Here is a 26,682-nt window from a genome sequence, read left to right as displayed (position 1 = left end):
TGTGATGGGAGCCCTGGGCTAGGTCTGTTCCTATGCTTCCTCCCTGCAGGGACCCACTGGAGCCTGGGAAGAGCAGGGGTATGCAGGAAGTGTTTGCAGAATGGAGAGGCGGAGACAGGGAGGACATGGTACTTCTCTGACAACAGCGAGAGGTCCTGAGCTACTGGTTCTAAAGACAACAGATGTTTTTAAATTATTTAATTGTGAGGCTGTCATACGAAGTAGGCAGCCAGGGCTGACATCTTGTCCTTTGGCCGCTTGGGGTTAAATTTCCCAGTGGGCCTCCGGCCCCGGCCCCGGCCCCGGCCCTGTCTCCTCCCTGGCCCACCACGGTGCATGGGGTGGCGGGTGGCCGCATGCTTCAGCTCCACCAGCTCCTGAAAGATGGGGTCACAGAAGACACAGCCTGTGTGCTGTGTCTCATTGTCCGGGAGTGGGGACTTGGCCTTGTTGAAGTCCACATCAAGCAGGGCAGCTTCACAGATGCTGCAGGTGTCAGGGGACACTCGCACACGGTGTGCGTTCTCGAAACAGTGTGCTACCACATTGCACTTGTTGCAGGCCACCTTCCACTTGGGGCCCGAAGTGGGGTCCAGCACCAGCACCCCGCTCTCACATTCCACACACTGGCCGATGCCCAGCATGCTCAGTGAGTGCTGGCAGGTGGGGTGTGTGCACTCATTGCAGCCCATGCCTGGTGGGGAGAGGACAACACACCTGTAATGCACACCTGCCTCAACCAAACACATTGCAGCCCCCACCCCTTCAGGGCCTTACTCTCTAAGATCCCTCATGCCTTGTCCCAGCAGAAAATGCCCCTCTCAGTCTTGTTCACACTGGCCCTGGGCTCTGGAGAACCCTGCTGCCACTGTCCCCACTCTCTGCTTACCTTAAACTTCCTTACCCTGAGGGCCCCCCTGCCAAGGGATGACATTTCCCGAAGGCCTTCCTAGCAGTGTTCAGCTAAATCCACAGCGTGCTACAGGCAGCCTCATGTGGCTCTCACACTCCAGGCCACATGGGGCCATTAGCTATGCTGGAAGCTGCTAGAGGGCAGGGATGGGTCTCACAGTCTCCTGTGGCCCAGGTGCTGACTGTGCTTGTTCCATGGGTGAGGGTTGAGTCAGGATATGTGAAATGCGACTCTCCAGGGCTCCACAGACTCCCTGGTGAATGCGGGTGGATGTCTCACTCTTGCTGCACCTTGTTGCTGCCTGTAGTGTAGGGTGATGACACCCCTCAGGGGCTGAGCAGGATGTGAGGACACAACAAATGGGAGAATACTGGGCCTGGGGCCCTTCAGACTCCTGGCTCAGTGCTCTCAGCCCCACTTGGACACATCCCTTGCCAGGTGCTTACATGCCCCCCACTGCATCCTCTCACTCACCCCAGTTGAGGAGAGGGCACAGCATGCTCACTGCCCAGATCCTGAAAGAGCTGACTAATACCATTCACCCAATTAGTGACCCTGACACAGAGGGGCAGGTGGCTGACACCTAAGTACTTGGTGCCCAAGTATACCCCCTACCAGGGTCTCTTATTTCAGTGCCAGTGAGCATGGGATGGGTTAAGGGAGGGTCCAGCAAAGTGCAAGGCAAGAACTGGTACTGAATGGAGACTACCGGTTCCAGAGGTATGGGCCGGCCCAGCTCAGGAAGGAGCAGCCAAGGTCCACGGAGGTAGGACTCACCTTTTTTCATGTCTCGGAAGGGTGGGTGGTTGGAGCAATAGGGGCACAGTGGGTAGCTCTTGCCCCGAGAGCCTGAGGACCACAGGACCAGCTCGAAATCATCCAGTGGGCAGCGGAGCTCCTTGTAGAGCTTAATGGTGCCATTCTGGGGGAGGGTGTAGGTCTCGTCACAGTGGGAACAGTGCAGGCGGCATGGCTTGGCCTGTAGCAATGTGGGGAAAGAGACGTGGGACTGCTGGGGCTGCCCAATCTCCTGCCAGCCTTCATTCCTCTCATAGACAGAGCACATAACACACATAATAGGTAGTATGTACTACAGAATATGCAATGGGAATCATAACATTTAACAGATGACACATAATGTGCAATACATACACATATGTGTACGTAATTGGGAATACCTACATGCATGATTGATGCAGAATGTTGCTACATAATGGGTGGCATGTACTACTTTGATGCACTAGGTAATACATCACATGCAGCTCATTGTGGGGCAAGGACCCCTGGTCATGGATCCCAGGTCATTTGCTACTTGCACGAAGAAAGGCAATTTTAAAATCCCTGCATGTATATTAATCCCCAAGATAGCAAGTATGTGTTCTTAGGAAAATACAGACAATGTAATGTATTAAGTGATCTATCTAATAGCTTATGTGTTCCTGGGGCCATGGGGAACTATGGATGTCTGTTGATAAGGCTGCTTTAGGTCTCTTAATCAGTCTTGTGTGACAACCGGGACAAAGAGTATTATGCTATATGACTGAAAAGAGAATAAAGGCTTATGAAGGAGGCAACTCTGGCATGGCAGGCCAGAAGGGGCAGTCAGAGTCCTTCATAACCCCCACTTACCTGGATGTATTTCATGAACCGGTGGCACTTTCCACAGCGGGAGAGGGGCTTGCCTGTGGCTGCCAGGGGTGAAAAAGACACCTCCATCAATTCGTCCATGCCTGAAAGCAAGCAGTGCAGGAGAGTCACATCCCCCTAGTGTCTGGGAGCTCACCTCTTTGACAAACAGCGGTTATTGGGAGGGCTGAGGGGGAGGCCACCATGCAGTCAAGGATCTGTAGGTGAATATACCCCTGGTGCCCCCTCAGTGGGGTGTCTATGCCAGTAAAAGAAAGGCAGAACAGCGGCCCTATTTGTCGAAGAGCCACGTGCTTGGTCCTGAGTTTGGTGTGAACACACCCACTGTTTAATCCTGCCAAAGTCCCAGTGACTCCATCACTTCCCCATCCTAGAGATAGAAGTGGGGAGCCCAGAGCCCAGATCTGGTAGCTGGTCTCATGTGCCAAGTGGTGGTGGTCCTGAGCCGGGTCTTCTGGCAAAGGAGCAGAGTAGAGACCTTACCAGCAATGGAGTCCACAAAGTAGTGGAATTTCCTCTTGAAGACATCCAGGGTATGGCCTAAGACTTGGTAGTAGTCAGCCTTGCCCTGGGCGATCAGGTTCAGTTGCTTCTCAACAGCGCTTCGGATGGTGGGGAGCACCAGCTCTGCATCTGTGAGTGGGAGATGCCACTGTGAGAGCACATGCTGGAGGGGCCTTGGCAGCCCCTACCAGCTCCAGTTAGAATTGATCAGTACCACATTGGCTGTCAGGCCCCCGGGCCCTTCCTGCTCCAGTGGCTAGGGATAGCCTAACTCTAGGATAGTCACAGATATGCAACTGGCAGTCCCTGAGTCATACCTATACTCTGCCATCTCCCAGGGGCCCGTTGAGGAAACAGAGCAGATGGTGCTATAAGGGCCTTAGGTACCCATGGAAACTGGTCTGCATGGAAGAGTCACTTGCCTTTCCCTGTGGGTCCCTGTCCATTCAGCCATCAACCACAACTAAATGCCTCAGGTAGGTCGTGGAGATGACCAGTGCAGCACCCTGGGGATGGAAGTTGGGGGCTCACCACAGAGCTGAGACTTTCGGAGGAGGCACTGGGCTGATGGAGGCAGTCTTGGCCAGCCAGACTCACCAATCTTATAGTAGCCATGCACCAAGACGATGCCAAGGTTGGTGGGCTTAAGCCGTCGTCCACTCTCCACGGTGACATAGTTGCGCTGGCAGATGTTGTTGATGTGCACTGGGATGCTGGCATCTGTCCCTGAAATGCACAGCAAGACCCTGGTGTCCCTGTCTGCCCCATCAGACTTCAGGTTCCATCTTCCACTTCACCTCTCATGAGGTCCCTTGTCTCAGCCCCTGTCCCTACTCCTCCCCGTCAGCACTATGCCAGGCACCACAGGGAGTGCCTTCCTGTACTGGCTATGAACCCAAGGACCACCTCCCAGTGCCAGATTTACAGATGAGAAGAGAGGCTCAGAGGCTAAGGAACTCTGCCAAGGTCACAGAGCTCATTCTGTGTATGTCTCACATCTGGTAACATGTGGCCCATGACCTTGGCCTTTCCTGCTTTGATCCTGGGGCAGCCACCCCTTCCAGAACCAGGGCCTCAGCCTGCTAAATGTGGAGCTCACACACTGCCAAATTGTTTGGTTTCACCCACTTTTTTGTCTCCAGGTCCCTCATGATCAGTTCCCAGGGCAGGTTTCGAGTTCTGGGACAAATTTCCCCAGTGCTTTCCCCAAGTACCTGGCACTGCCAGATGCTGCCTTTACCATTTCCCTGTGCAAAAAGGCTCACTCAGAGGCCAGGGATATCACATGCTCACAGGATGAGACTGAGATTGGGCACTGAATGTCATGTGGTGGGCTCCAAGCAGTGTTATGCCTGCTGCTGCCTATGCCTGCTAGACCCCCTGTGGCTCTGCAGCGCTTGGCAGCATACTCCCTGCAGCCACAGTTCCTTTTTATACAGGTTGCTTGTGTTGACCTGTATAGTGGTCAGGTTGATCCTTGACCACTGTCTTGTTCCACTGTTAAAAATTTATTTTGGTCACAGGATCCAGGCTGCTGTATGGTACAAATGTCTCATCAAAGGAAGGGAGAGTGGATGCTGGGGGGGAAGTGTCTGTACTCCATATTAGGCTGACAACTGCTTGGCAGAACCCAAGCAGGCCCCTGGAAGATGCAAGGCCAGGTCTCCCACTGAGGACACCACTGTAACCAGGACCCAAATTCAGGTGAGATGGTCCCTGACAGTCACCTGCAGGACCGCTACAGATAAAGAGCCCAGTGCAGTGTCCTAGATTGTCTCAGGCCCTCCAGAGGAATAGGGGATGGTGCCATCCAGTGATACAGCACATCAAGAAAGGGGCAGTACCCATCAGGTGAGCATTGCCTGGGGAGAAAGACCAGCGTGAGGCTGGCCCCAGTAGCTCATGTGAGGACACCATCATGGGCACTTAGACTGGGGATTGGGTGAAATCACTTCACCTGTGAGGTGTCTTCCGTGTCCAGGTTTCTAAGCCAACAATTTGCCCATTTCACTTGGAAACTGGTTATTATATGAGGGCTTCCCGATCCTGGGTCGGATACCTCTGCTCTCCTCACAGAGAAGTAGTGCAGTGAGAACTGGGCTTCCCTATTGCCCAACTCTAGGACAAACTGTGCTGGCTGTGTGGACTCAGGAGGATTTGGATTTGACTTTTGTATTTTTCCTGTGAAGATATGATTTTGCATCCCAGACCAGCACTTAGCCTTGTGGGTGCTAATGCGCACAAGGCATTTCTCGGCTATACAAACATAGTCAGGTCTGATGTGCTTAGCAGCTGCTGCACTGCTCAGCTCAGCTGGCCATACGACGGGCCCCGGTTACCAGGTGCTGGGTGTGGAAGGGTCACTGGGCAGCTCTGGAAGTGCTGCCTCTTGGGGCCCAGGCAGATGCTTACCGATGCCATGCTTCTCCATGAGTGTGATGAGCTCTGCCTCAGTCAGGTAGTCAGGGGGGCTTGTCTGCTTCTCCAGCATCTTCACCTCACTCACTGTGAAGGTATCACCCTTCTGGCAGGTGGGCAGGCTCTCCTCTAAGGGCACACTCTGCCAGGGCATGATCTCCGTGAAGCCTAGAGAGACCAAGTGTCACCTGAGAGCCTTAGCCTCCCATCTCCAGGTCTGACAAAGAATGTTCTATCGGAGGTGAGTAGAGGAGCCAACCTGGGGGCTATGCTCCTACCTGGTGAAATGACAGTCTTCCCTGTGCAGGTGAAGCGCTCAGGCCCGATCCTGAAGGAAATGGAGCTCTGCAGGTACTTGCAGTCATAGCTGACTGTGGCAATGAAGTGTCTGGTGATGTACTCATAGAGCCGCCATGCCTCGCTCCCTGCAATAGGCACAGAAGTAAGTGGGTCACTGGCTAGGGGCTCTGGCTCTGCGGACCCTCTAGCACTCACAGGATTTCAGAATTGGCCCTGTCCAGAGCCTGAGAATGGAGGAGGGAAATGCTCAGGAAGGGAGAGCTAGTCTTTAATGCCTTGGTGCCTTTACAACCATAGCTTCCACCTCCTGCCCCTTCTTCCAGGTGGGACTGGTCTTCAGTGCCTGGCCTGACCTGTTCCTGTCCCTGGACAGGGACAAGCCACTGTCCCTTCAAACCTGGGTAGCTCCTGTCTCCACCTGCACAACTCTTCCTTCCTTGGCCTTCTCCCAGCACACAAATCACCAACACTGCCTTGCTAAGGTGAGAAGCAGGAGATGTGGCCCATGGTTCTGTCTGGGTCCCATCCTGTTTCATTTGAGGTCACCTGCCCACCCATCTCACCCACTCACCTCCTGCCTGGCCTCCTCTGTTCCAGGGCCTCCCCTAAAGCCTACATCCTTGCACTCAGGCACACCATTTCACCCCTGTCCCATTCCCATGGGCACAGATAACAACTGTCAGGTAACTCCCCTTATCACAGACAAGAGCAAATGGGGACATGCGAGGGGCCCCACATTGTCACAGGTGCCTTGTTGCTGTAACTTCTAGTCCTTCCCTCCCCAGAGCTTGAAGAGTGAGTGTGTGTTTGAATGTGTGAGTGTCTGTCTGTTGTGGGGTAGTACCCAATACCTAATTCAGCCTCTGTGGCAGACCTCATGGGGGTTATGGGTGGGTGGTCACCAGCATCATGGCCTTTCCGTGGGCGGTTGATACCTTCTGCTAACAACCTCTTCACCTGAGGGAGAGAAAATAAAGCAGAGTGTGAGTCTGGTCACAGTGTCCTCCCACCTGGAGAGAGCTGCTGCCAATCCTGGGTTTGACCAAAGTGTCCAGGCTGCATCCTGAGGCCTTGGCGACAAGTGTGTGTGGGGGCAGGGCCTGGCTTCACTCACTGTGTCGGTCCAGTAGGGGTGATTGGCCTGCAGCCGCAGAGTTCCCTTTAGATCAAAGTTCTCGGGGTAGTGGGTGGTCTCAGTCCGCGGATAGCTGATGTAGCCCTGTGTGTATAACCGCTCAGCAGTCTGCATTGCGTGCTGCGGCCCCATGCCTACGAGAGACAGAAGGCTCAGCTGGCCCACAGTGCCGAGGATGGCCAGGTAACTACCACAAACCTGGGCACTCAGGTATTCCCCAAGGTGGCAGTCTCCTGGAATGTGAGGGTTGCTCTGAGCAGGCACAGCCTGGGCATGGATGGGTGCCTATGCCCACATAACCTTATCCAAGGCCAATGCCTTAAACTTGTGAGTGTGCACACAGAGCAGCAATGCTCCAGTGTTATCCTCATGATGTTGTGGCCCAGTTGACTAAATGTGATTAGCAGAGAGCCTCTCTCTCACAATCCAGCCCCAAAGTATGACTGCACCTGGGGGTCTGGGATTTGTCCCTCTACAGCAGAATTGGCACACCCCTTTGGTCTAAGTGCTTTGGGTGTTCTTGTGTTCACAGCATTCTGGGACCACTGAAAAAGGGCCCATCTTCCTGGCCAGAGATGCTCAGCAGTCAGTAAATGGTATCACTGCCCTCCAAGGGACCCTGACAGTGTTGCCCTCAGAGGACAATGCCCATGGTTTCTTGAGACCACCGAAGGGCCACCAGTGCCTCAGGCCAACAGCTGTCAGACCAACACAACCCCCTTTTTGCTACTACAGAAACAAGACTCAGGGTTTGACTTTGGTCACACCTGTGCCCAGCAGGAGAGACAGACTCCTAGTGCAGACCTCCTGCACTTGGCCAGGGCTCTCCCCTGTACAGGGGTTGCTCTGGGGCTCTCATGTCAGAATTCCCTTTTGGGTAGCGGCAATCGCTACATCATCTAATCCTTACAACAACCCATAGAGATGGTACTATGGCTGCCTAATCTTCTCACAAGGAAATTGACACTAGAATACAAGTGAGGAAGGGGGAGAGTTGGTATGACTCTGGAGCTGGACTCCACAGCCCAGTATGTCTGAAGGGACTCTGTTGAGCCAGAGATATGTGAGGGCCCACTCAGGAGCCTCACACTTCCTCAGTCTATAGTGGCTTTTGGACATTTAGTAATATGAAACTGTCTGCATTTACCCCACATAAATTCACAGAAGCTGGTGAGTATTAACAATAATCCAATAATCTTCTCTCCTGTTTGTTTATTCTTGTTTCCATTCTGAAATTTAACAGAAGTGAAATCTGTATGAGGCTTAGATTCCCTCTAGACCTTGAATGACACTACAGTATGTGGCACACAGGAGGCCTCCTTGGGGTGCAGGGGTTAAAGTCGCAGCACTACGAAGCTATCACCAGCCACTGTGGCATGAGTTCTAACCCTGGCCAGGGAGCTACCCACATGGCGCAGACCTCTCCTGACTTGCCTGCTGCTCCCCTTGGCAGTGTATTACAGTACATCTGCCTGTTCTGCTCCCTACTCTGTCTCTGGTGAATCCTCTCACCAACACCTCTAGCCTACACCCCAGTTCTATTATGCATAAATAAATAAAAATTAATCTTAAAAAAAAAAAGAATGGGGTATGAAGTGTGGAGGGGGCACGTGTGACACAGGTGGGAGTGTTGGCATTGCCTTGCATTCCCAGGCACTTGCTGCACTGGAGCTGAACAGGGTCACCATGCATCTGCCCCAGGAAGTCTTTTGGGAGCTGTAGAGAAAAGTCTCTATATACCCAGAGAAGAGCTGGCAACACGTAGCATCTCTACAGTGTTCAGGGCCAGGGGCCTCTGCTTGGCCTTTTCTTTCTTGCTTGTGGACTCCACCTAGAAAACAGAACAAATACAGTGATTTGGCCAGAGTTAGGGGTTGGGGGTGGATACCCTACTACAATTAACATGTATGAGCAACAAGGTCTGATTTCATTATTTGGTCTCCCTTCTACTCAGATTCCCTCTTCCCAACAGCCTTGACTTGATTAAATATTCATCAGGTCCAGAAAGGAAAGATGAAATTCTTTTCTTGAGAATTTTCTAGGAAAGAAGTAACCTGAGGAATGGGGAATAATCAGGAGAAAGAGTTGCAAATTCCAAATTCTATAGGAACTGGTATCAGGCAGGCCACAGGGATGGCAGGGGGAGGGGGAGATGTCATGGAGCACATGCCCATCTCAGGGGCAGCTACTAATCCCTGGCTGGGCCTGAGTGTTGCCTTCATGGCCTGATATTATTGCTACATGTTTACATTGGCAAGAGGAGCTAGAAATCAGGAATTTTGTGTAAAATGTCATAATCTGTAACTATTTTGAAACTTTTGTAAACACTATACAGGTTAAATACAATACTGTTGAGTTACTGCTTTCAACCTCTGGACTAAAGAATTGACAGGAGATGACTCTGGCCTGGGGCAAACACAATCCAAATAACTGAACTATGATGCCTTCCTTGGCTCTGCCAATGCTGTGTAGACCTTGTCAGGGCAGTGCCTTCTGGATTTCTGACAGACAAATGTATGTGGGAAAGGGGTAGCACTGAGGCCCAATTGTATATGTGTATACCAGCAGAGGCTGGAGTCACTGGGGGTAAGAACTGGAGATGGTGGTGATGGCATCTCTCTAGGGCTGTGTTAGAAGGTAAAAGCATGGAGCAGCTATAGAAAGTCTGGAAGCCTGAGTCTACTACGTGGGTGGGCAAGAGGGCACCCAAGGAGGGCTGGAGAAGAACAAGAGAAGGTGGTTGAAGGAGGTCAAGCAAGTCCTCCCTCAATGACACTGGAAGCTCTCATAGCTGCAGGGCATTTGCTGTGCTGGCCATGGACCTACCTCCACCCCATGCAGCCAATCCCTGCAGCAAATCCCTGGTATCACCCTCTTCCTAACGGCCAAGCAGCATGTCCTTCAAATTCACAAAAACCCCAAGTAAGAAATAACAGCATTATAAAGAGCAGGAGGTTGGGATCCCAGATCCACCCTGTGCTGTGTGGCCTTCAGCAGTTTCACTGACGTGCATGGAGGTAACTGCTAGAGTTGCCAGCTTTAGATATCACAGAAAAAGGGACATCTGTGAAATGGAGTCCTGCCAAAAGGAGATAGTGCCAACTCACATGGACAGGGGAGAGTGGAAGGCACAGGTCATGGGCATGGGACAGTGCCTAATACAGAGCTGCATGCAGCAAACTCTGGTTGTACATGCATGAGTAACAATTCTTCTTTCCAAAAGACATTTATGTTTCAGAAAGAGGGAAAAAGCCAGGACCTATTCTCTCAGCCAGAAGCTTCTGAGCCTAATCCCACACAAGGCAAATGTGATAGAGATGGATGAAGCAGGCACACCTGGGCTTCCTTCTCCGACTTTGTCATGTTTAAAAACATCTGTGCAATCTCCCGGTCAAACACTCGTACTCGTTCCCAGTCCAAAAGGAGAGATCTATCTTTATCAGCATTAACCTGGACAAAGAAGGATGAAAGGAGAACACAGAAGAAAAAGCATCTAAGTGAGTTCATTGCCAGGGAAGAGAATTAGGGCAGATGAAGATGGTCCTTCATCTGGGGCTTGCTGGGAGCAAATGGTCCTAGCTCTAAAGTCTTCAAGTCTTCAGATATGCAGATACGCAGGTGCAAGGTATGCAAGCTAAGCCCTTCCTGCTAAGATCAGGCAGACAGTCTCACAAGGGGATCTAAAGCTCATGTATCCTTAAAGAGTTAGATTCTCTCTCTCTCTCACCTCATCTGCACTCACCTCCCTAAACCTGGCCAGTATTAGGTGAGGTCCCACTCAGGTGACCTCTGTCTTGTGTTGACTAAAGCAGCGCTGTATTGTGTTCGAAATCTTTGAGAAACTCCCATGGAGGTTTTTTGGAGAAGAGTTCTAAAAGTTCTTTAAAGCATTTTAAAAAGTTTGAGTCAGTGGTCTATGATCCTTACTCCAGTCCTTAGACTTGACCACTGCAGCTGGCAGCCCCTGCCAAAGCTAAGTTCACCCCATTTATCCAAATTCAATGCATCTAGGCCTAGCCTTACCCTGTGTGTCTGTGAGGGCTGGGCCTGTTCCTGGGCACCCTGCACACTACTCCCTGGCCTCTCTCCTCTGGTAACCTTCCACATTTGTGTCCTGGACCTTGGGGGATTGTAGCCTTTGATAATGATAATGGAAGACTCTCAGAATCTACACCCCAAGCCTAGATAGACCCCATGTGAATAGAGAAGGGAACTCGAACCTTAGCCTGCAGCACCCAGTAGGTCTCTGGTTTGAAGGACTGGATTTTATCATGCCTCTCCACACAGAATCCCAGGGTAGGGGTTTGACATGGCCCAAAGGAGATGAGAGAGCTGTCTAAATTGCCATATTTTCCCTGGAAGTACTTAGTTTGAAACCTGTAAGGAGGAGTGGGGGAAGAGAAAGATATTGCAGTCAAGTACTCATGCAAGACATCATCATTAACCGCCTGTGTGTGGCCTGCTCAGTGCTAGGTGGTTGGCACAGGGAGGAGGCCCAATGTGGCTGCTCCCTGCTCAGAAGACAGGGTAAGAGGACATGCTTAGCACAGGAGGCCAGGAGGATGCACATGGGTGGAGAGGAGGAATTGTGAGTGCAGGCATGACAGAAAGCTAGAAGAGCAGTGGTTCCTATCCACCCTCTCCACTCTCTCCTCAAGACCTGCAGTGTGGCCAAACACTGCTTGCCTCTGTAGTCTATTTCAGCTGAATAGACAGTTTTCTTCAGGGTTTTTAAAATGCTAACAATCGCCTGTTGCAGATCAGGCCCAGGGGATCGTTAAGGGCAGGAGCTCTGGCCAAAAGGAGTACCTGGTGAAGGCACAGCCAATGCGTAGGTCCAGCTCCTGCCGGGCGTCCACTGACATTGCTTCATTGCGGTTGGGCTCGCCTAGGCGGGCCATAGCGTTGCAGATGTCCGTGTCTGTGATGGAGCTGAATCTGGCCCGGAATACTGTCTTCTCACCACTGTGAGCCTGATTCATGACAGGCTTTACGGCATCCAGAACCTGGAGAAGGTGGCCTGCTGTAACAAACCCCCTTCCCAGGGTTCTGCCTCCAGCCCCACACCCCAACTGTGAGGCCTGGCTCCTTTACAGGGCTGAGCCTTGCTATGCTCGCTATATGTGTGAGCCCCCCAACCCCCTTCCTGGAAACCTCAGTCTCTCCACAATATTACTGCCACATGGCTTCCTCTCTTTCCACCTACAAACATGTTCAAACATCCCTCTTCTTGTGACAAACCCTGCACCCCCCTGCCCTCTTTCTTCCCATTGTCTGCTTCCACCCCCACCATGCTATTGCTGAGGATGCAAAGGGACTCCGTCCAAATCCACCCAATTTGACCCATTTCTCTTCCTTCTAGAGGAAGAAGGACTAGGAAGGGTAGGTGGGACTTTTAAGACACAAGAAAAGACAGGGAAGGAAAAAAGATTGAGGAGGAAAAGAGCACAGGTGATCCCAGCTTGTGGAATTTTGGGTGACTCCGGACTAAAGCACAGTGGGGGTCCTAAAGCTGAGACTGACTAAGTCTTAGGCCACATGGCGGGTGTGGGAATCACCTCTGGAGCCTGGCCAGGCAGCTTCTTTATAGGGAAGAAGTGGCTTCATTTCTGAGGGGAGAAAGTCCTGGGAACTGCCACCATTCTCCACCCCCATATACAAATGCCCCTTGGGAAGGTGCAGCCCTGGGAGGGAAGGCCAGGAGAGGGGAGGGCCAAGGGAGGGGTGTCTGAGAAGGAACGGCGCATGATTCAGTTTGCTGAGAATGCTCTTCTGGAGTATGGGGTGTGTAAGCTTCCTTGTCATGCCGAAAGCATTTTTGTGAGCCCTGTGATATCCCAGGCCCCAGGTGAGAAGTGGAGGTCCAGAGGCAGGAGTGCAGCAGAAGGACATGCAACCAATACAGGCAGAGGAGCTACCACCTGCTTCCTCACAGGCTGGCTCCTGGGGAGGGGTGGCAAAGATGGAGGTGGGACGGCATGTTGGGCGGGGAGAGATCAAAAGAATGATTAGAAAGGAGCATAGAAGGATCCCAGGTGTCGACTGGCACTGACTGAAGGTCTCTGTGAGGTGCCGAGTGGGCCTGGATGCTGAAAACCAACCCTCTCTTCAGGGTAGCCCCATTCAGAAACTTGTATCCATCTAGAAAATTCTGCCCTTTATGTGTTTGCTCACATAAAATACCCTTAGCAAGTGAAATCACATTCCATCACCCTTAGTAGAGCCCATGCATTTCCAAAACAAAGGAGGGAGGGAGGTCATTGTAGCTGATTCCCTACTTTGGCCCCAGGAATGGCATGACTGTGAACAGGAGCTCAGGACCAGGGTGGGAAGGCCCCAGGTGAGGCCACAGCGGGCTCCAGCCTCACCTCAAAGCAGATGTTCTCCCCTTCTTTGTCGCAGTCCAGCCACAGCACAATGTAGTCGCAGCCTTTGCCCTCCACCTGTCACACACACACACACACACACAATGACCCGTACCTGCCCCAGCCTGCCCACCCACGGCACCCCCGCCTAGCACAGAGAGTGGAGCCCGGGGCTTGAGACCTTTGCAGGAGGACGGGTACCCGGAGCAGAGGCCCAGGCTGAGTAGAGGAGCCAGCTTTTAGCTTAGTTAACCACTGAGAAAGAATTTAGTTCAGCACTGTTTTTTTGGTTAAAGAAAAAGAAAAAGAAAGGTATAAATATAAATACAATATGACCTTAACTCCAAAAACTTCATAGGAAAAGGGCTGAACTGAAATAACCCCAAATATTAACAGTGGTTGTCTTGGGTAGTAGAATTATAAATGTTTCTTCTTTCTACTTTTTAAATCTCACAATATGTATGCATTTGTCTTAAAATTAGAAAAACAACTACCACCAACTAAATGATTTTTAAAAGCAGAATTTCTGATTTCTAGGACTGAGCAACAGGATGCTCATATGGGCCAGCTGTGTTATAGGAAGAGAAGCCCTGAAAGGTGCTGTGGGGGCCAGCAGGGGGTGCTCACAGAAAGGGCTACAAGGCCTGCCCAAGCCTATTTCTCTCCTAGATGGGGTGAAGGACTCAGGTCACAGATTGTGGAGCAAGACAGTCAGAGGCCTCCTACGTGATAGGGAGCCAGGAAGAAGTCTCCCTTCCAGGGCACCCTCGCCCACCTCACACACCTGTAGGAACTTCACCATGTTCAGCTTGGGGTTAGCTTCCTTCTTCTCCGTTGGTGCTTGGCTGAATAGCTCTGCAGGATCCACCTTATCCCACTTGTTGTACTTTCCTACAAACCACAGGTACAATGGCATCTGAATCAGACATCATGGCTCATGGGGGTTGTTATAACACCAGAGCAACAACAGCAGTGGTTTTCACTTGCCAATTAGAAAGAGGCTCAGAGGAAGATTTGCCCAAGGCAACCCCGACAGCTGGCGGCAGAACCAGGCCTTCCCTCTTCCAGGCTGCTGAGTTGATACCATATCTTGGCTATCCAGGGGATTCACCACAGGGTAGGGTAGATGCTCCAACCTCATTTCTGGAATGTTCTTGGTGGTTGGAAGCATCACTTCTGGGCTGGATCACTTTGCCAGAGCACTGAGGCATACCACTCATGCTTTGTCTTCTCTTTCAGACTAGATTGCTGTAACCGTTGATACTTCCGTTCCCAGTCAAAGCACATGGCTGATGCCCAGCTGTTCTGCCAGCACATTCACCTACTTTTCTACTCTGGTCTCAGCGCTTCTATGCTCAGACTTTTGCTTCCTTGTAGACCCCGTTTCATAGAGCCAGGGAGGATGGGATCAGATAGAGCCAAGTTCACATCCCTGGGGCTCGACACTTGCTGACTGGTGGTAAAGCTCAGGGTCTGAATGCTCAGCCACAAAGCTCAGTTGATATCACTGTCATCAAGAAGCATCAAGAACTATACTGAGGCTTTGCTGTGTGCCCTGCCCTGTGCTAAGCATTCAACCTTGACCAAATCCTCAAACAATCCTGGAAGCAGATAACACTGTTGCAAGATATAACATATGTGAGGAAAAGAAACCCATGGAAGCCTAGTCTTAGCTCACGAGCCAGAGGAGTATGGGTCAGAGCCCAAGTTGGACTCTCATCAATCAGATGCCAGCCACCAAGTCTTGGTGGGTTATGAACCCTGGCCCTTCCAAGGTGATGGATAATGCTCTGAGGATGACAGCCAGCAAGAGACTGCTAGATAACAGCACACTCAGCAGCAGCACAGTCATCTCCCAACACCTGCATGGGCCAGCTCCCTGAGGGAGGTACCACTGCTTCCAGGCTGCACATCTAGGTAGGTATACACAACATGCAGTGACTAAGTCATTGGGACGAGGATATTGGGGTTACACACCCAGGGATCTCAGATGACTAGTCCACGATCTGCTGGCCTCAGGACTCATGAGTTTTGGACAAACTTTACTTTTTTAAAATTTTTTTTTTTTTTTTAAGAGGCATGTTTTTATTTATTTATTTATTTGTTTGTTTGTTTTTTGTTTATACATGCACTGGGTACAGTCAGAAGCATGGGAGGGTGAGAGAATTCACCAGAGCCAGAGCGGGGAGCAGAGCAGGCAGAAGGACCGAAACACACTGCTGAGGGGAGCAGCGGGTGGCAGGAGAGGTCTGCGCGCCATGTGGGACCCTCCTCTGGTGGCCGGGGAGCAGCCGGGGATCGAACCGGCACTGCAGAGGCCACGGGCAGCTTCGCAACCCAACGCTCAACCGCTGCGCCAGCGGGGAGGCCCCTGGACAAACTTTTCTATTTGGAAACTTCCCCTGGTTCTAATTGGACTCTGGGCAATAATGTGTAATGGGATATAAACCAGATAGGGGGCAGGTCAGCTTACCCTGGAAATCCAAAGTCATCACATGACCACAGACGGATGACATCTTGAAGCGGACTGTCTGGCCAGCGAAGGTTCCAGTGTACTCGTGCACTGAGCATGTTCCATTAAGCCCTTTGTGTGAGGACATGCTCCCTGGGGAGAAGTATAAAGCAGTGGCTGCTCCAGGGAGCTGCAGCTGCTGCGGAGGTTCCAGGTCTTAACACTGCCTCTTAGAGGGCTAGAGTCCCCTTCCCAGAGCAGTCAGTGATAACATTCCTCAGGCTACTGCAAGTAACTTGGTACCAAGAACTCTAATATATTCAGGGAATACACCATCAGTGACCACATCAGCAGCGTGCTAGCAATGCAGAGTTCCAGGTTACCAGGGGCTAGGGTAGAAACGCCTATTCTCTGCATCTCTGCTTCACTTTTTCAAACTTTACTCAACGCACTGCAGGGAACTCTTAATTATTGAATCCCACAGTGTCTTCTGTCACTCCCTAACAACGGCCCCTCAACCAACTTTTCTCAGCTTCTGAGGACCAGGCACCACTTTTTGGGTTCTCTCTCCTCTTTCAGAGACACTAACCTGTGGTGTAGGATCTCTTCTTCCCTCAGCTGCCGCACCAAGGGGAGTTGAAGGTGGGGTGTCTGTCTTTTTAACTAGCATCCAAACATTCTTCCTAACTGGAGGGAATTCAGAGATAGGAGGGGAAGTCACCCCAGTGGCCAGAGTTGGGGTGAGGAGCAGATATTCCCCTTTCCTGTGGCCTACTGTCTCAAGAGGGCCCTGTCAAACCTTGGTGTAATGTCTACTCTCAAGCGACAGGTGCATGTCCTGCAACTGCAGCAGTCAGGGGTCCAGAGGCCAGGAGGGAAGTATGTGACGGTCCCTGTGACATGGTCTTACTAGACTACATTGGGGTGGGGTCCTGGCTGTATCTGCTTTCTTCCAGTGAATTCTCATTCTGTGTAAGTCTGTTGCTTGAGACCAGTACCACTAACCAGCATGGCACTCTTGCAGTGGCCTGCTGGCACCTCCTGCCATATGCTGTGAACAGTGTCTGTACCTTTTGGGAGCCCTAGCCCTAAAAGCTGGCAATAAATGCATCCCTTGGTAACAAACACCGAGGTGATTCATTAATGCTTGCTGTCCTGAACTGAATCTACTCCAGTGGGCTGGAGGCACACTTCAGAAAAAGAAATGACCTATGAAATGGAAATGACCAAACTTACAGATCAAAGCCATAGAGAAGGCTCAGGGTTGGTGTTCCCTACCTCGAGAGAGGATTTTGGCAATGGACTGGGCCAAGGATGGCTTTTCTGCAACCATGAACACAGTCTTCATCTTGTTTGAAAGCTGTCAGAACTTCTGGTCCTTAACACTCCAGTCTCATGGCAATGGCAATGAAGAAGCTGAGAAGCTGCTCTTCCACAACTCCTCACTGTGGTCAATACCACTCTGAAAGAGAGGAAAAGACACTCAGAAAATAACACTGTTTCCAAGGACCCTATACCATTAACAAGGAAACTCACCCTAAAAAAACAAAACAAACCAATCCCAAGAAGAAAAAGAAATATTAGGGAAACTTGAAGTTTGATGCCACCCAATATACAAACTATTGCTCAGGGCAACAGAACTGGCTCAGTGACAGCCTTGGGATTTTGAGCTGAGTAGCATATGACCTCAAGTCAATTTTGATCCCAAATTCATACTATGAAGACTTTGGCCCTGGACTGATGGGCCAGATGTCTGGCCTCTTCCTGTGCTGCAATTCTGTTTACCCCCTGGGCCCAAGAATGGCACCTCCACCATGGCTAAGCATCCAGGGGTGTTTCACAAAAAGCATATGCCCAGGTTCTTCTAACCCACAACAAGGCCTGACCACTGGCCAGAGGCTGCAGACTCCAGCAGAACCCAAAAGGTCCTTCATACAAGCTCCAGCACACCTTCCTGCCTGCCTCACCCACTGCCTCTCTCACTTTGCAGGCCATGCAAATTAGACACCTCATCTCAGAAAAACACAGATTCAAGCCTGTTCCCTTTGCTTGGAATGTTCTGCCAAGTCTGGAGACTATAGTTTGACAGTTCAAAGGCTCAGCTCAAGCACTCTTCCTTAAAAAATTCCCCAATGGTCCTGGGCAGGATGAATTACTTCCTCCTGCCCTAGGTCCCTTCCAACCTACTGCACTTCATACAACAGCTCTTACTGCCTCTTCTCCCCATCAGCACATGATGGCTTGCCATCCTAATCATTGTCAGGTATTGCAACAACTACTCTGTGCCTAATCCAGGACAATTATAATATCTTCTGGCCAAGTAAAAGAAACATAGTAAAGGAAATATCTGAAATCTTCTTTTTGTTCATTATAAATGTGGCACTGAAGTTGATAAATATAACACTGTGTTAAAAAAGACATGTATTAAGACAACTGGATAAACTTCTGGGGGGGGTGTGAGGGGGAAGGGTAATAAAGTTAGACTCCTACTCTATAACTTCAAAACTGATTCCAAATTCTATAAGATTTTTTTAAAGATTTATTTATTTATGCATACAAGAGCTGGGATACAGGCCAGAGGTGTGGGGGGTGAGAGGATTCACTAGAGACAGAGTAGGGAGCAGAACAGGCAGATTGACTGAAATATACTGCTGGGGGGAGCAGGAGGCAAGACAGGAGAGGACTGCTGGGCCCTGTGGGTAGCTTCCTGCCCGGGGATTGAACTCGTGCTGCAATGGCTGCAGATAGCTTCAGTGTGCTGTGCTTAACCTCTTGTGCTACCAGGGAAGCCCCTTCTATAAGCTTTAAATTTAAAAAAAAAAAAAAAAAAGAAACCAGTAAAATAATCAAGGAGATCATGAACTTTAGTATGGAAAAAACTAAGTATCTCAAAATTCAGAAGCGTATCTCTTGAAATTTTAAAAGCATTTGGTTTCCTTTTCTGTAAACTATTTGTATTTTTTACCCATTTTCCCCAACTGATTGCTGTTTTCTTATTTTTAGAGTTGCTTATATAATGGGAATATATCAGCATTACATGATACAAAATGATATCCAACAATGCCAACCAAAACAAATTAGAGCTGGAAGGAGACTGTGCTTATCTCACCAGCAGACGGTGGGACAGGTCTGAGCATCTGCGTGGGTGAGGGTGTGGGAACAAGATAACTCAAATGCAGGTGGGAAAATTTTATTAGCGTAATCTCTATGTGGAGTAACTTGATGACATCTCTTAAATTGGAGATGCACATCTCCAGCAATCCCACTTCTAGAAATAAATTCAGTCTACTCACAGGTGTTTATTAGGCACCTACTGCATAGCCTATGCGCCACATGGGACCAAGCTGAGCAGGTAGGGGAGGCCTGGAGCAGGAGTGAGTCATGAGGCTCCTGGTGGAAGAGCAACAGGCCCAGGGCAAGACTGAGGTATAGGAAAAAGCTGAGGGGGGAAAGGATCTGGGTCCTGGGTTTGCTCTGAGGAAGCTGGAAGGTAGTACAGGAGCAGGTTGATCTGACTGCTAAAGAGAGCTCATGGCTGTGATGCAGAAGGGAGTGAGCGGGCCCCAGGTGGCAAGAGCAGAGGTGGTAGTGGCCACAGTGAGTTGGACAGATGCTGCAGGCAGAGCTGACAACAGTGGGCTGGGAGCAAGTGCGGCAAGTCAAGAAAGACTCCAACATTTTTAGCTTAGGCAAGTAAAAGGTGAGATCCTCATCTGTGGAGATGGGAAATATGGAGGAAGAAGCAGACTGGGGTGGGGAAGCAGGAGCAGCATATCAAGCACGTTAAATGTAAGTTGCCCATTAGCCAGTCCAGGAGGTCATGGCATGTGGGAGTATGTAGAGCAAGAAAGGAGCCTGGAGGTCAGGGGAAGAGGTGAGTGAGGAAAAGTGGGTCCTGAAAGTAAGAAAAAAGGCACTGCAGGGGAAGCCATCTCTGTGTTAAAGGCCACAGGCAGTCCAGGCAAAGTGACAGGTGAGACCTGATCACAGGGTCCCTGTTGCCTTTGATAGGAGTTGTTTGGTGCTGTGACTGTCGCAAGCCTGGGAAAAGGGAGGAGGATGGTGTGTTTTTCCACTGTTTTAAGATGGAAGATAAGCGAGCATGTTTGGACATGACTGAGAATTGTCCAGCAGAGAGGGAGGGTTCTCTGTGGGATAAGGAGGAGCAAGGGACACTCTTCTCTCAGAGGTAGCTGACAGTGAGGACAGGAAGTAGTGCTGGGGACAAGGCCACAGCAGGGGAGAGTGGAATTTAGGGGGAATGGGATCTGCCAGGTGAGTGTAATATGAAGGAAAGGGAGAGGGTGAGAGATGGGAGGAATAATTCTCTAAAGAAGAGGTGAGGACATGGGGCGGGTCCACAAAGACACACCCCAGTGATTGGAGGCAAAGGACTCAACCGTCAGAGGGTGAGGCACTTGATGGGCTCAGTCAGTGAAGCAGGGCCTGAAGGCAGAGGGCGAGGAGGCCACGGAAGTGATAGTGGGTGCTGGCAAGGCTGTCCACATGGACAAGTTTCAGAAAGACAGGATATGGTAGCCCCTGTGATGAACTACTCTGCTGAGGAATTCTCTGCAGAATTATCATTTATAACAAATAATGAGAAACAATCTAGTGTAAGTCAATAGGGAGTTGGTTAAATTAAAGTGTAGTATGTTCTACAATGGAACACCACAGGGCAGCTAGAAGAGAACGTATCTGTTCGGTAAGTACTATATAATATACATCAGATAGTCAAGAGAAATGAAGCAAGCTGGGTGTGACAGTGTGTACAGTGCTACCATGTCCCTACAGCCATCTGGGGGTGGGGTGGGCTTGAACCTGCTCACCCTATGTCCTTTTGCACCTTTAAATTTAGTGCTGCGGGCCCATGTGACTGGTCAAGAAGATTTCAATACAAAGAGAAAATGAAGTAAAACCAGGAAAGTAAAGAACTGGCCTCTGCAGCGCTGGTTCGATCCCCGGCTGCCAGGGAGGGTCCCACATGCGCGCAGACATCTCCTGCCGCCCGCAGACATCTCTTGCTGCCCGCTGCTCCCCTCAGCAGTCTACTTCAGTCCTTCTGCCTGTTCTGCTCCCCAAACTGGCTCTGGTGAATTCTCTCACCTCCCGCACTTCTGACTGTACCCAGTGCTTGCATAAGTAAATAAATAAATCTTTAAAAAAAAAGAAGGGTTGGAAAGGGCATCATTTGAATGATGATGACAGCGAAACCACTGTCACTGCAGGGGCTTCTGTTACTCCTCACTCTGTCCAGAAGTAGCCCAAGGTCTGTCAGGTTGTCAATCCAGTTTCTTGCTACACAGAAGACACTGTATGATCACAATGACGTCAGTAATCTTTCTGAGAAAGCGGCCCTGAATAAAACAGATTTTGTTCCTCAAAATATCTGGACATTTCTCCCAAATACACAACCATTCCAGAGAAAAAAAGTCAAGGCTGCCTGTGAACGATGGCTCCAACAGTCTGCAGATGAGCTCACCGATCAGATGACTGCTCCAACACACTGTCTCCACTCATGTCCCTCCAAACGCCACCTCTCCCCCAGTGCACCATGGCTGTTCCAGCACTCGGGCCTCCACCTCAGTCACGCTCCTCCAGAAGTCTACTTGCTCTGATCCCTGCCCTCCTCCTGAAAATTGCCTGGCATCACTGGTCTATCCCTGTGACGGCTTATGTCCGTAGTTCATTATATCTATGACACCCAGCACTGTTTGCTCAATGAATGAATGAATGAATAATCAAAGCCACTTTTGTGCAGCCTCTACTCTCTGTTCTGGGGAATTTTCAAGTTAGAGGTCCAGAAGTGAGATTTCATGAAACTAAGGGCCCTCCCATCCCCACCCAGAGTTCTTAGGGGCCAAAAGGGAAAACCAGCAGCTAAGGGACACTGCTCTTTGAGGGCTTTCAAAATTAGGGAAAGGTTTTACCCTAAAATGTTTCCTCAGATTTTCTCACTTGTATATCACAAAGTAGTCTGCAATTACAGTGTTCTAAGTATCATTACATATTGAGGGGAAAATAATTTCTTATGAGGATATGGAATCATGAAGTCCTGGGAAGGGGATTGTGGTGTTCATCTGAGACAACCATCTCAAGGAAGAAAAACAAACTAAGACTCAGAGAAACTGATCTTTCAAAGGTAATCTGGGAAGTTCATTGAGTTGGGATGAAACTTTTTTTTTTTTTAATGGTGCTGGATTCTACTCCTTAAAAGATTTCTGCAGTCCTAGATGATTAATTTTCTGTGATTCTTTTTGGAGGCTCCCTATTTTTCCATTAAGACACATCTCCAGGGCCTCCCCAGTAGTGCAGCAGTTGAGCGCTGGGTTGCGAAGCTGCTCGCAGTCTCTGCAGGGCCGGTTCGATCCCCGGCTGCTCCCCGGCTGCTCCCCGGCTTCTCCCCGGCCACTGGAGGAGGGTCCTGCATGGTGCGCAGACCTCTCCTGTCGCTGGCTGCTCCCCTCAGCAGTGTACTTCGGTCCTTCTGCCTGCTCTGCTCCCTGCTCTGGCTCGGGTGAATTCTCTCACCCTCCCACGCTTCTGACTGTACCCAGTGCTTGTATAAATAAATAAATAAATAAAATGAATGAATAAATAAATAAATCTTAAAAAAAAAAAGACACATCTCCAAGTCCAAAATGGAAGCCAAACAGAACAAAAGCTGAAAATAGTGGTTTGCCAACTTCATTTGTATACGATCTTAGCACTTTTGCCTTACCAACACTAGTCACATAAGTTTTGGCATTTTAAAGAAGCCTTTACACACACACAGGTAGAAACTAATAGCCTGTAATGAATGGCCAGAACTAGGTTCTTTCTGATAACCTACATGGTATATCAAGTTTCATCCTGTTGTCTGCCAAGCTCTGAGCACAGTATGTCCTCTTATTTCAAAGAGTATTATCAAGTGCTGAGGAGGGTTAACAGCAAAGATCCCAAATTGGGACTGTAATTTGGAGGTATGAAAGTGAAAGGGAGAAGCAGATTAGTCTGTTATTACCACGTCATCTCTCACTAGTAACACCACTAATGGTTCTGTGTCCTTTGGGAGACAATGTAAAAGCCCTTTCCTGTCAGAGTCTTAAAACAAGTGGAATTAGCTTGGGAATGGAGGCTTAGCAGTGGTCCAAGCAGCACTGAGAGCACTAGAATTTCTCACCTTATAACTTTACCAAACACCTACAAGACTTGGGAGGAAAAAAGTATCCCCTCCTCTGTACTAGGGATGCTATAGCTATAAATGCTACTTTCTTCAATCTTGCCAACAACCCTAACCCTATAAAGCCAGTTGCAATTTTGTTGAAACTGATTCAGAACAATTCAGAATAGTGTCAGGTGAACTTTGCCAGTGCTCTAGAGACCCCCAGGGCTCACTGATGTTTCTGTCTTCATTGAGTTGACTTCTCAGCTCTTGTTCCCAAAGGCGGGAGAAATTATTGTCTCGAGATTCTACCTAATTAGCTTATAAAAGTACCCTCTCTCACATACGTCAACAACGGAAACAACTCCAGGCGCAGTCTGGACGCTCCTCAAGACTGTGCCGAGGCCGGGGGCGGCGAGTGGAACCTGCCTCGCGGTTCCACCCTGGACCCGACCACCGCGCGGGTCCCTGAAGCTCAGTTTCCCTTCCTGGGACACGAGATTCGGACAACAGACTCCACCTCAAGGAACTGCTGGAGGTTTCAATGAAGAAGAGTATCAACTGTAACCTCCACGAACCCGGCTAAGCGCCAGTCCTTCATCACCTCCCTGAACCCCCATCCCATAGGTAGGGATTCCACCCCGCCATAAAGAGGCAGGGAGATGCAATGAGCCCGGCCTGGGACCTTCTCCCAAGCCGTGGGGCTGGTCCCCCTCGGTACCCGGCCTGCATTCGGGAAACACACCCGAAAAAGATCCACGATTCCCTCACCCTTAGCTGCCCGGAGCAGCTCCCGCCGCTCACCCGTAGCCCCACCGCGACTTCAGCTTCAGACAGTTCCAGCTCCCCGGGCACCGACAGGCACCTCCTACTTCCGGGTCCGGCGGCCGCTCGGAGCTTTCTTGTCGACCCTCCGGCGCCCGCACGTCTGCGTCCGCGGGTTCCGTGGCTCGCGCGTTCCGGGGGCACAGCCCCTGAGTTGGCACTTGTACGCCCGGCTCTGCAGTGGTTCCCCCAAACCCATCACCAAGAACCCTGCTTCCTGCTGTCCTCAGGGAGTGCCCAAACCTCTAACCACTACCCTGAGCTCTCCCTGCCACCGGTCGCATACCAATTCCTCCTTACGGTAATTATCAGAACGATTGTGAAAATTGGATGATAAACATGTTTTTCATGAAACACACGAAAAACACAGTTAATAATACTAAAAAATCAAATATATGTGTATAGCATGCTTATTTTAATTTAAGGAATGAATTAAACTGTAAAGTATATCTGGAAGGGGCCTCCCTGGTGGCGCAAGGGGTTAAACACCGCACTATGAAGCAATCCACAGCCTTTGCAGCATGAGTTCGATCCCCGGCAGGCCAGGGAGCAACCCACATGGCGAGGCAGACCTCTCCTGTCTCACCCGCTGCTCCTCTCAGCAGCGTATTTCAGTCAATCTGCCTGTTCTGCTCCCCACTCTATCTCTGGTGAATCCTCTCACTCCCCGCATCTCTAGCCTGTACCCCACCTCTTGTATGCATAAATAAATAAATCTTTAAAAAATATATCTGGAAGATGAATAGGAAAATACAAGTCTTTTCTTGTTTTAGAGCATTAGAAATATCGAAGCAAAAGTAATTTTCATTGCCATATTTTAAATATTTTTAAAGTAGTAGCATACACACATTTCCTCTGCTACCTGTAGATACTTTTCCTACCATGCCTTTATTGAAATATTAGCCCTTGTAGGTGCACTGGGAGAAGACAATTTCTATAGTCAAATTAAGGTTGAGAAACGCCCAAAATTAAGAGTCACAATGAGATTTCATTTTCAAAACAGAACTCCAGATTCCAAACCCATTTCGAGGCAGGTTCTTCATTGCCTAAGGGCAAGCAACTCCATTTTCCTAGTTGCTCAAACATACTGCCTTGAAGGCATTCTAGGTTCCTTTCCTTCACTCATTACCCATCTGCAAACCCTACCATCACTGGCTTCAAAATACATTCCAGGTGCAATCAATCACTCCTCTCTGCCTCTACTGGCCCCATCGTCATCCAAGCCCCATCTCCCTCCTGGTCATGTGGCCCCCACCCACCACTCTACACACAGCCCGCAGTTACAGTGGCCGCCAGTAAGGTTGGAGCTGAGTTTGGGACCAGTCCGCAGTCCCAACCAAAGTCCCTCAGTTCATTTAATTTAGCACCAGGGTTCATTCTGCAGAGCAAGAGGAAGTACCCAGGCCTGGATTCAGCAGAGGGTGCTGAGTGATCAGCTCTGGAGGCCTGGGGTTGGAGAGGGCTGTGGAGGTGAGGTCTCAGCATTCTATAACAGAGCAATTACAATTGTGCTTTGCTCTCCTCCCATTCTAGAAATTTTTTTATTATTAACACATTTAATTCTATTATAACACTAGGTATTAGAAATTATAATTTTACCCTTATTTTAAAAAATATTTATTTATGCATATAAGAACCAGGGTATAAACCAGAGGTGTGGGGGGGTGAGAGGATTCACCAGAGAAAGTGGGGAGCAGAACAGCCAGATCTACTGACATACACTGCTGAGGGGAGTAGTGGGTGAGACAGGAGAGGTCTGCTGCACCATGCGGGTAGCTCCCTGGCCTGCCAGGGATCAAACTCATGCTGCAGTGGCTGGCAGTACCTTGATAGCACAGTGTCTTTAACCCCTGCGCCACCAGGAAGGCCCAATATTACCCTTATTTTATGCAAAAGGAAATAGGTCACACAGATGTAAATGGTAAAGCCAGATTTCAAAATGAGGCAGCCTAGTTCCAGAAGTCAAGTCCTCAACCACTTGCTATGGGGCTTCTCATTTTTTTCTTATTCTCTTTATCTTTCCAGGATCTGGGGCCTGGTCTGTACTGCTTCAGCCAGCCCCTGTGTTGGAGACCCTGGAAGACATGGCCACCATATACACAAGGAAGCCGCAATAGCATTGGGGAATAAGCTACAAACTGGTACTAGTGTCTGTTGGGTCAGGTCCTGGTATTCCCCAGAGTCCTTATCTACAAGGATAACAATGAGAGGAACTGAGACCAGGAGTACTTGGGTAATGGGAAAGGCTGAAACACAGGACAGTGATTTTAAACAACATAGGAACAGAAGGAACAAAACAGCTCCCAGGAAAATAGAAGTATTTTTACTGAAATGTTACTGAGCTAGCCACCACCTGGAGTAAGATCTGGTTACAGGACAATTAGGGAACAGAAAAACAACCACCAGTAAACTTCCCGACCACCTAATCAATAGTCTGGCACATCGGACAACAGGAATAGACAGGGCTGGAATAAAATGGACAGCCTCCCTTGGATCCCTCCTGCTGTCAGGAGTTCTTTTCTTTTGCTTCAATAAATCCACACTTGCTTGTGCTCACGTTTGCTGTGGCGGCTGTTATTCTTCAACTGGTGTACACAACTGGGCCAATGAGCATCCACTCTCCTAACAACAATTGGCCCTCAAGGGTCTTGATTCAGTTTTCTGACTCCAAGTGACCATATGGTCTTCCTGTCCCTTGCTGTGTTCCAGGCTGGGAAGGAAGCTAGTTATTTTGTCATTCCTATGACACCACAAGCCTATATGGCTCAGAGCTTCATGGGATATGAGACACCATTTTCCTGGTTCCTCTAGCACACTGGTGATGTTGTCTACTGGGTAAACTTTTCTCTTGGTTGCCACCATGATGGTTTTTTAAATCACTTCTGCCAATTTTTTTTTTTTGTATTCCCATGTTATCTATGTCAGCACCATGTGCATCTCTGCTTTCATGGCTGACTATAGCACATTGATAGCAGTTTG

At 49.7% G+C, this 26,682-nt stretch overlaps 1 protein-coding gene across 2 annotated transcripts; it reads right to left on the bottom strand.

Annotated features, from left to right (window-relative positions):
* Positions 1-23,755, bottom strand: TOP3B (DNA topoisomerase III beta). 2 transcript variants are annotated; one of them, XM_037495827.2, is made up of 18 exons: positions 23,683-23,755; positions 17,013-17,196; positions 15,756-15,887; positions 14,067-14,173; positions 13,286-13,360; positions 11,727-11,923; positions 11,138-11,294; positions 10,254-10,367; positions 8,658-8,748; positions 6,897-7,051; positions 6,634-6,739; positions 5,761-5,907; positions 5,477-5,650; positions 3,662-3,790; positions 3,044-3,193; positions 2,543-2,643; positions 1,691-1,892; positions 1-694 (listed from the first exon to the last, which is right to left on the bottom strand). In XM_037495827.2, exons 2-18 carry the CDS (start codon positions 17,080-17,082, stop codon positions 213-215), a joined length of 2,589 nt encoding a protein of 862 aa, XP_037351724.1. In that variant the 5' UTR covers positions 17,083-17,196; positions 23,683-23,755; the 3' UTR covers positions 1-212. The 2 variants fall into 2 exon arrangements, with proteins under 2 accessions (XP_037351724.1, XP_037351725.1); XM_037495828.2 differs by having other exon boundaries at positions 23,650-23,689.
* Between the last annotated feature and the right edge of the window lie 2,927 nt (positions 23,756-26,682).

This window comes from Talpa occidentalis, unplaced genomic scaffold, assembly GCF_014898055.3.
Source record: "Talpa occidentalis isolate TD23 unplaced genomic scaffold, MPIMG_talOcc4v2.1 talOcc4.8, whole genome shotgun sequence".
Lineage (NCBI taxonomy): Eukaryota > Metazoa > Chordata > Mammalia > Eulipotyphla > Talpidae > Talpa > Talpa occidentalis.
The sequence above is the reverse complement of the archived record's forward strand: the minus strand, read 5'-3'. Positions and strand labels throughout refer to the sequence as shown.